A 10,747-nucleotide genomic window follows, 5' to 3' on the forward strand; every position below is an offset into this window, starting at 1 on the left:
TTGCAATGAGGCAAGCGCCAAAACAGTTCGAACCGTGACAAGCTTTGCAACAGGCGAGAAAGTTTCAACAAAATCCACACCTTCTCGCTGACTGTACCCCTTCGCAACCAAACGTGCCTTGTAACGTTCAATCTCACCATTGGACCGAAACTTGACCTTATACACCCACTTGCATCCAATGGGAACCTTACCCGGTGGCAAAGGAACGACACACCAAGTGTTGTTTAATTCTAATGCTTGAATCTCCTCTTGCATGGCAGTGACCCATAAAGGATCTTTAATGGCATCACTATAACTAGTAGGTTCAACAATGGAAGTGGAAGAAAGAAAAGACTGAGTGTGAAGTGGAAGATGAGAATAAGAAATATGATCTGAAATGGGATAATAGCTAGAAGTGGATGATTGGCAAGAAACATACTCATTTAACCATAGTGGAGGCTTAGACACTCTAGAAGACCTCCTAACAACCGGATTAATAGAAACAGTAGAAGACCGAGAAGTAACAGATGTAGGAGACGCGTGATTACCAACACTAGGACTAGATTGAGAAGACAAATTAGAAAGATTATTATGTGCTGAAGACACATCTGACATAGGCAAATCAATGACAAAAAACTCTGAATCAGGTATAACAGGTTGAGAAGGAAATAACCTAGACACCAATTCAGGTGAATGAAAAGGAAAAGAATACTCATGAAACCTAACATCCCTACTAACAAAAAAAGTTTTAGAAACAAGACTAAACATCAAATAACCCTTTTGAGTAGCCGAATATCCCATAAAAACCGAAGGAATAGCTCTCGGAAAAAACTTATCACGAGGCTTAGTATGAGTAGCATAACCTAAGCAACCAAAGACCTTTAAATGTAACAAAGAATGAGGCTTATGATGAAACATTTCATATGGAGATTTCCAATTAAGAATAGCAGAAGGAAGCCTATTAATTAAATAACAAGCAGCTAAGACACACTCACCCCAAAACTTAATAGGTACCCGAGACTGAAAACGAAGTACACGAGCTACTTCTAACAAATGTTTATGCTTCCTTTCAGCTACCCCATTTTGCTGAGGAGTATCAACATAAGAGGACTGATGAACAACCCCAAAAGAATAGAAAAAAGAAAAGCATTCTTTGCTGAAAAATTTAGACCCATTATCACTACGAACTATTTTTATAGAAGCCTCAAATTGATTAAGGACCAAAGAAAAAAACTTCCTTAAAGAGACAATAACATCTGACTTAAGTTTCAGTAAATAGAGCCATGTCATTCTTGTACAATCATCAACAATTGTCAGAAAAAATCTATGACCACTATGAGTAGAAATTCTATATACAAATCTATATGAATCAGTTGAAAAGGAAGACTAGACCGAGACTGACTAATTGGGAAAGGCAACCTAGCTTGTTTGGCTAAAGGACAAACCGAGCAAGAATGAATAACAGAAGAATCCAATTTGCAATCACTTAATGACATATGATACAATTTGAGAAAAGAAGCATGACCTAATCGAGCATGCCAAATGGAAGTTTTATTATTAACAGAAGACATACAATGAGTTGTAACATCGAAAGGCACCTTAGAAGCAATACTAAGAAAAGAACCAAGAGACTGAAGAATATACAAGCCTCCTTGTTTCTTACCAATCCCCAACATCTTGCCATTGAAGAGATCCTGAAAGATACAAAAATCAGGATAAAACTGAACAACACAATTTAAGTCTATTGTCAGCTTGGAAACAGATAACAAATTGTGAGTGAATGAAGGAACATATAGTACGTTTTTTAAACAGTGAGAAGAATCAAACCAATAGGAACCAGTATGTGTGATAGGAAGGGTTTTACCATTCGGAAGATGAACAAATCGAGAGGTACAGGCAACAGGATTACTCAAGCATTCAAAACTAGACAACATATGGTTAGTAGCTCCAGTGTCAAGAATCCAGGTAATTGAATTACTTTTAGAAGCAGGTAAAGCACCATGAATCATACCTGCAAAGTTAGCCGCAGCAACATTACTACAATCATGAATATCCTTGTTGAGGAGCTCCAGCAATCGATTATACTGGTCTGTGGTAAACATTGGAGCCAAGGGAGCCGGCAACAGGGAAAACTCAGAATGAGTATCATTCTGATCAGAGTTAGCCACCATGGCAGAAGAAGTCTTCTTTGCCTTTGTGAACTTGAACTCAGGAGGAAAACCATTGAGCCTATAACACTGTTCACGTTTATGGGCACGAATCTTACAGAAGTCACAGACTCCATTAAACCTTGCACAGCGAGGATTAGAGGAATTGGAGTACATCACCGTCGCATCAGAAAGTGGTGAAACGCCTGAAGACAGATATCTCTGTGACTCCTCCTGAACCACCATTGAATACGCCCGATTAACAGAAGGGAGCGGATCCATAAGAAGAATCTGGCTCCAAATGGCATAATACGTCTCATTCAATCCCATTAAAAACTGAAATAATCGTTGTTGAAGAACATGATTCAAGGCTTGCGAAGAATCGACACAGTTACACGAAGAGACAGGAACTAAAGCACTGTACTCATCCCAAAGTAACTTCAGACGCGAATAATAGGTGGAAACCGATGAATCACCTTGAGTAAAGAGAGCAATCTCTCGATGTAAGAAGAAGATTCGTGAGCCATCAATCTTGCTGAAACGCTCCTTCAAATCTTTCCAAACAAGTGCAACAGTGGAAGCGAACACTAATCCCGCAGAGAGGTCAGCACTTACAGTATTCAAAATCCACGAGAGAACGATTGCATTACATCTATCCCACTACGATTGCAAGAGTTCAGCGAAATTATCACGAACACAGTCACCGTCGATGAACCCTAACTTGTTCTTTGCTAGCAGCGCGATTCAAATCGAGCGGCTCCAGAGGTTGTAATTCTCAATTCCCATCAGCTGATGCGAAACCAGTACAGTGCCAGGCGTATCCGACGGATGAAGATAGAGAGGATGCGAGAAATCGATCGATTCTATGGAAACGGAGAGGAAAAAAAGAGCGAATCAGTGAAGAAAGAGGGGGAAATCAGAAAGGTCGAGCCCCCACACAAGACCTTTCCTCTGATACCATGTTTAAAACACGTGTGAAAAAATACCTCATATCTTCTTATTAATAACTATTCCAGTACACTATATTTATATACAATTCGATTACATCAGCTAACATACTAACTACCTTATAACCAACTGCTAACTAATTAACAAATCTGTTAACTAACTCCTAACTTCTCAACAAAGAGTATCTGATCTGTCTTTCAACAAATCCTTTATTGCGCTTATTTCGAAGAAATCCAATGCTATTCATCCAGACGAGTTCAGACCAATTTCTTTGGTTGGGAGCATGTATAAGATAGTTTTCCATTTGTTGGCTAAGAGGATGAGCGGCTGCCTTGCATAAGTAATTGGAGAAAATCAATTTGCTTTTATTGCTGGAAAATAGATTGTAGATTGTAGTTTGATTGCTAATGAAGTCATCGATGGGCTTTTGAAAAGTAAGAAAGAAGCAGTGCTGTTCAAGGCTGATTTTAGCAAAACATATGATACGGTGGATTGGTTGTTCTTGAACCTTATCCTAAAGAAAATGAGTTTTGGTCGAAGATGGAGAAATTGAATTAAATTCATTGAAAATAATTGATTTGTAGACGTGATCAAAATTCAACTCAACTCAAATAATTAATATAATTATAAAAAATCGTTTAAATTAAAATAAAATATTATCGTAATATTATAAATATTTATAATTAAATTTAAATAAAAACTAAAATAATTTAATTCGTTAATTCAAATAATTTAATTTTTAACTCGATTCAACTCAAATTAACAACGTGAAAACGTCGACCCCAAATTAGTGTTTTGTGACGCTACGTCACCCAGAATTTTAAATTTAAATCAAATTAATTAAACAAAACTCCAACAAGCCTGGCTCTTTATTTATAACATCAAAAACCACAATAACGCGTACGTGCCCTTTTTAACTTCCTCCATTTCCCGGCAACGAAAGATCTCTTCCTTTTTCGTTTTCTCCGGCGGCCATCTCAAATCACCGGTATCTCTAGCCGTAAGGTACAATTTCCGGTTCCCTCTATCATCTGCTTCGACATCTCGTGATTCGGCTTATTCTAACTCGTCGCAGTCATGAATCCCGAATAGTAAGTTTTCTTTTTATTGTCTTCAAATTTTAGGAAAAACCGTTAACCTATTAATTTCTTTTATTTTTGTTTATGTTAATCACTCGTTTTTAGTTTATTTTCTATAGATTTGTTTTTTCATTATTATTCTTTCGAATTAGCGGTTGTTTATTTCTGCTATATTTGTGTTTCCTTCTTTCATGGCCTTATTAATCAGATCCGATTATTTGAAGTTTTAGGCGTGTTTATTGATTTTCTTATGAAAAATTTGATAATGAGTAATAATTGTGGCTGCAAGTCGTGACTTATAGAAGTGAGTTCTTAAGTTAGGTAACAGTTTAGGGAGGAATTGAAGGTACATAATTTTTTTTAAGACTTAAAGATATAAGTAATCAAATGAATTTTGATGACACGTTCTGAGTCAAATAAAAGAGCTTTATATGCTAGGGAGAAAAATGAATCTTGATTGATTAGGAGCTTTCATCGGATGTTTGCTTATAGATTGATATTTTGACTATTTTCAATATTTATTTTGATTTTTTTTTGTTTATGTCAGTGATTATCTGTTTAAGCTTTTGCTTATTGGAGATTCTGGTGTTGGGAAATCGTGTTTACTTTTGAGGTTTGCTGTAAGTTCTTGGTTAATCTTTGAGTTTCATGCCTTTTGAAGTTAGCTTCATGATTTGAGATGTTCCTATTATTCAGAGGTTTATGCGTTTGAACTCATTTTCTGTATCTTTTTTCAAACCAGGATGATTCATATCTGGAGAGTTATATCAGTACCATTGGTGTTGACTTTGTACGTATTGTCTCAGTACTTTATAGCAAGTTTGTTCATTATAATCTTGCGAATGGTGGGTTATAACAAATCGTATTCCCATTTGCAGAAAATCCGCACTGTGGAACAAGATGGGAAAACCATCAAACTCCAAATAGTAAGTTTGTTATTGGTTGGCTATCATTTCGTTTGTTAATCAAGATTTATTTGGAATCCATACTCCAATTGCACCTGTTTTTTGCCTTTTCTGATCATTGTTGATTGCCTTTACATGTTTGTCTCTGGATACTCAGTGGGACACTGCTGGACAAGAACGTTTTAGGACAATAACTAGTAGCTATTATCGTGGTGCTCATGGTATAATAGTAAGCGCCATATTTTGCATGTAGTTTCTCCCTCTTTTTTCTTTATGCATTTATCAGGATTGAACTCATGCTGCTAACCTCTTGGCAGGTTGTTTACGATGTGACAGACCCAGAGAGTTTCAACAATGTCAAGCAGTGGCTAAATGAAATTGATCGCTATGCCAGTGATAATGTAAACAAGCTTTTAGTTGGGAACAAGTGTGATCTAACAGCAGACAGAGCTGTGTCCTATGAAACAGCCAAGGTAAATTGATTGGACGCATTTGTTGCAAATTTATACAGAGTGTTGGTATCGGAAAACTTCAGGAATTTCGTCATTCGTGAGTTATTTTCTTTTTATAGGCCCTTGCAGATGAAATCGGGATTCCTTTTATGGAAACAAGTGCTAAGAGTGCCTCGAATGTTGAAGAAGCTTTCATGGCCATGGCTGCTTCAATCAAGACTAGGTACACACACATGCATATATGGTAGATGGATTTATTTCTTTAATTGATAAGCACTCATTTTTTAAGTTTATCGGTCCTTATTTCCTTACGGTTGTTGGCAGGATGGCAAGCCAACCAGCTATGAACAACGCGAGACCTGCAACAGTGAATATTAGAGGACAGCAAATCGAGCAGAAGTCTGGTTGCTGCTCGTCTTAAGAAAAATAGTTTTTTAGTGGGACTCATAATGCTCTTTTGTGTTTTTTGTGTTGCATGTAAAACTGGTGTCTTTTAAATGCTTTTGATATGAATTTCAGATGGTTCAATATATTTCCTATTCCTCTGTTAAATTTCTATTCTTTTAATTGTATTTGATTATAAGAATACTTTTGTACAAAATAGTAATATCAGGTTTGAAATTTAAGTTTTTATCTTATAAAAAAAATTATGTTTTTAACAAAGTCATGGAAGTTCAGAAAATTGTACCATTTTGCCCAGGTCATTTATCCTGACAAAATTTTATATTATATATTTGATTACACAATGAAATTTGAATTCTTAACATGAATGTACACAACTGTTACAATGCAAGGACAAAGCAGAAAAATAACATTCAAGGGGAATCTTTAAACCTACCAGTAATCGCCACAAGAACAGCATCCATCCTTAAAATGGTGAAACCTAACGGTATCCCTAACAATAATATCTCTTCTTTCTATTGCTGAAATGTACTTGATGGCACGGTGGCAATCGCCGCAGACTCTCAAGTTCTTGAACACCCTGATCGGAGTTCCATATGAAGTATTGATAAGGCCAAAGGCAATCACCAGCTTCTCACTATGTCGTAATAGAAGCTGTTCTTTTTGCTCTTCCCCCACATCATGCAATGCAAAAAATTCAAGATCCGAAACATAACCGGCCAACTTCATTTTCTTCTCCAACTCATTCAATTTCCGATGTATAGATGCTACTTCGGGGTGCACTCTATCCCCAGACCTGAACTAATAAACTGTACTCTTTATCTCAATCCAACTATAACCTGGTGTCTTTATTACCCCATTGTCTTTCATCGATCGGCGAACCCTAGCAACATGGTCCCATTTGCTCATTGCAGCATAAACATTAGCCAGCTGCACATACCCAGCTGCACTTTTAGGATCAAGATTGAGCAAATTCTGAGCCGCAAACTCGGCTATCTCCAAGTTCTTGTGGATTCTACAAGCACCCAAAAGGGTTCCAAATATGGTGGAATGTGGTTTAAATGGCATTTTCTTTATTAAATCTACAGCTTCACGGAGTTTCCCAGCTCGACCGAGCAGGTCCACCATACATGAATAGTGATTCGGTCTAGGTTCAACCCCATAATCCTTCACCATGGAATCAAAGTATCGAATCCCGACATCTACCATCCCCGCATGGTTACAGGCTGAAAGAAAAGCCACGAAAGTGATCCAATCAGGCTTTGTTCCTTCACTCCTCGTATCCTCAAACAAATGGAGAGCTCTCTCACCAGCACCATGTTGGGCGTATCCAGAAATCATTGCATTCCAACTAACAACATCCTTCCGATTCGTCTCGAGAAACAGTTTCCAAGCATCATCCAACACTCCACATTTACAGTACATGCTAATCAATGAAGTAGACGTTGTATCATCACGTAAGGGAGACTTACAAACAAGCTGGTGAACTTGTTTTCCCAATTGTAGAGCGGACAATTCACTACAACCCAGTATAACACTGCTCAAACTCGAATGATTCGGCCGAATACCATTTCTTAACATGATCCTAAAAAGCTTTAAACCATCCTCAGCTCGACGATTCTCCACAAAGATCATAGCATTCCAAGTCACCAAGTTTTTAACCGGCATATCTCTAAACAATCTCTCAGCTTTTTGTATCTTCCTAAACTTCATATACCCACTTATCATTGCAGTCCATGTCACGACACTCTTCTCAGCGGCAAACTCAAAAAACTCCTCAGCGAATTCCAATGCCCCACATTCAACAAACCCAGAAACCATTGCACTCCAAGTAACGCTATTCTTCTCCGGCATTGCCAAAAACAATTCCCTTGCTTTCCCCATTGCGTCATTTTGAGCGAAACCAGATATCATCGTATTCCACGAAGCGGTATCCTTAGAATTAAAGAAAGACCAAGCCGTTTCCATCCAAGAATTTTGTACATAACAAGCCAGCATGATATTATACGAGACAATGTCCTTTTGAGGAATTTGATCAAATAGTTTCTGGGCTCGTGTCATTTTCCCGGGTTTTCTCGAGTACGCGGCTAAAATTGTATTCCAATTAACAGTCGTTTTAACAGTCATGTTTGTGAAAACTAGGAGAGCGGAATTCAAATCACCCGATCGAATATAACTAGTGATAATCTTATTAGAAGAAATGATATCATCGAGATCATTTTGATGCAAAGCTGGGTGTTTGCTTGTTAAGTTTATCGGTGGGAACCAAGTGGAGTCTTCGCGGTGAATGGGAAGGGAAAGCAGAGGGAACAGCTTCAAGGGTGGGATTGGCATTTGGGGGCTGACACATTGGTGGCTGTGTTGCCTCCGTATCCGCCTCCTCGCCACGCCCACCTCCATAGTACCTCTTCCCTTCAGCAGGCTTTAGAAACTCGTTGATGCTGATAGCCTACAATGACAATAACAAAAACGATTCCCACCATGCAATAACGGTGTAAGAACTTGATTATACCAACAAACTCCAAAGGCGAATCAATACTTCGCTTACAAATCCAAATTAAGTTGATAATAACAAAAAGATAAATGTATGCAAACCTTTATTTCTTCTTCTGTATCAGCATCTTTGTGCTTGTCCTTTTCGGAACCCTGACAACCAAAAGCATAGTCAACACGCCAGCACAAAATACAATATAACTAGGGCAGAAAATTAAGAAATTTTACAAGTTCGATAAAGATGTCACCATTGCTCTTCTTATTCGAAAGTTGTTGCATAGACTCAAACTCTTTCCCATCAACTTTCCTTCCTTCAGTCTTGAGGGCAAGAAAAGCTTTCCTCTTCTCCTCAAGAATCTTCTCATATTCGTCCAAAGTCATCTCCTAATATCGACAGATCAAAATTAGAAACGTTAACATTTTGAAAGACTTATTGTACCAGGCAAATCCAAACTAAGTTGATTAGTTGATAACCCTAAAGCTGATTTCACTGGCAAGTATTGGCCAGTTCCGCAGTTCATAATTATTGGATGTTAAATTTTACCAATATTTCAGTATTAACATAAATTCATATAACATTTTTTACCTGGTCCAGAGGTCATTAGTAGCAAAGAAGTAAAAACAGAGGGGAATCACCAAAAATAATTTTGTTACTCAACTAACCACATTAGAAACCAAAACCCTAACTCTGATCAAGGAACTACCTTATTTTCAGGTTCCTTCTCCTCGACTTCATTTGCAGCATTCTCCTTCTTGGCATCCGCAGCATCTTCCTCTCCCTTCTCAGTGCTTTTCTTATCATTTTCAGAGGCATTTTCTTCGGTCTCCCTAATTTGGGCCAAAATTGCAGATATACAACTTATGAGCTTGCGTCACATAAATATATACACATGTACACATAAATAAGCATATAGCATACAAATAAGAAACTTTTTTGTCCATGCAGCTTATAATACTGACAAAACAAATACTCACGAAGCAATTTCATCAGTACCCACCAATTTCCACGCCCAGCACCATCACGTTTGAATTCATTCCTGTATAGAAAAATGGAGTGACCAATGGTTACAGAAAACAGAATGCAATAGAGAGACCGTAGATAACAAATCATGCAACCAAGAAAGGAAAATATTAACCCACGTCCAGTCCCACTGTGGCGATCCTGCAAGGGTGTTCCCCTTCTCCAGATTCTCCATTGTTAAAACCCCCACCGCGACCTCCACGGAAAGCACCTCTAGGCCCAACATTGCCGCGCCTTTCATACTGCCTCCCTCCTTCTCCCTCTTCATAGGGCCTGTACCCTCCTGAAAATCCATTGGAGTAATCACTACCTCTCGAATCACGATTGAACCCATTGCTGCCTCGTCCACCACCACGGCCACCACCACGACCTGGCCCAGTCTTCGCCTCTTCACTACATAAAAGACATAGGGGAAAAGAATGCAGGATAAATGAGCAAACACACTGCATTTCGATGACTAAATATTAGTCTATACTCTATTAACAGGGATGGAGCAATGATCAAACATCAGAAGAGGCCAGATAACTAAACTTCAAAAAAAAAAAAAAAACTGATTAAGTATTTAAACTTGAAATTGGGGGGGGGGGGGGGGGAGGCCTAATTTGCCTATATTTATCCCAATAAAACCATAGAAGTCTAAAAAAAATTAAGCTTCTCATCGAGAAAACATGGAATATAACTTTATAGCAACTGCAAGACAAATAAAGATTGCACAAAACACATTTATCCATAGAAACGCTTACAACTTCATAGCAATAGATACTCCTCTGTTAAATTTTCACAAATATCTCCTCTTACCTCATTTCAATATATAATAAGCAGGCGTAAGATTTAATCAAAAATATAATAAGTTTCAGAAATGGATTTTATTTTACTAGTTCTCTAATCCTACATCAATCCAACAACCACTACCAAAATAGATACCCCACCCACAGAAACAATACATGATAGAGAAACAAATTTACTACTTTTAAGGATGTTATCTTCAAATCAAAACACTATTAAGAAACCACCAGCTTGAGCAGGAGGAAGTGGCTTGGAGGGGAGCTTGGCAGACTTAACAGGCTGAGCTTGAGCTGGAGTAGAAGCAGGAGCTTTCTGAGGCTTTTCAAGAGATCAAAGGAGTTCTGGGTTGCCATTGTTAACTCAAAGAGATTATACAGAAAAGTTCAGCTTTCTTTTTGAACTTAAAAAAGAAACAGAAACCAAGATAACCCTACAATATGGTTGAAGCCATGGATGCGAATAATTGTGAATATCTATAGGTTTTGATGTTTGGAAGGTAAGAAAATGACGCACACACACAGGAAATGCAATGCGA

At 37.9% G+C, this 10,747-nt stretch overlaps 1 protein-coding gene and 1 pseudogene across 1 annotated transcript; one reads left to right on the forward strand and one right to left on the reverse strand.

Annotated features, from left to right (window-relative positions):
* The first annotated feature begins 4,015 nt into the window (after positions 1–4,015).
* On the forward strand, positions 4,016–6,049 carry LOC120164378 (ras-related protein RABD2a-like). Its single transcript, XM_039174116.1, has 8 exons — positions 4,016–4,165; positions 4,701–4,773; positions 4,896–4,943; positions 5,032–5,079; positions 5,216–5,287; positions 5,376–5,531; positions 5,630–5,733; positions 5,835–6,049. The coding sequence occupies exons 1-8, from the start codon at positions 4,152–4,154 to the stop codon at positions 5,929–5,931; spliced, it is 612 nt and encodes a 203-aa protein (XP_039030047.1). The 5' UTR covers positions 4,016–4,151; the 3' UTR covers positions 5,932–6,049.
* Positions 6,050–6,265: 216 nt separating this feature from the next.
* Positions 6,266–10,747, reverse strand: LOC120164389 (annotated as a pseudogene).

Source organism: Hibiscus syriacus, unplaced genomic scaffold, assembly GCF_006381635.1.
Source record: "Hibiscus syriacus cultivar Baekdansim isolate YM2019G1 unplaced genomic scaffold, ASM638163v2 tig00111513_pilon, whole genome shotgun sequence".
NCBI classification, from domain to species: domain Eukaryota; kingdom Viridiplantae; phylum Streptophyta; class Magnoliopsida; order Malvales; family Malvaceae; genus Hibiscus; species Hibiscus syriacus.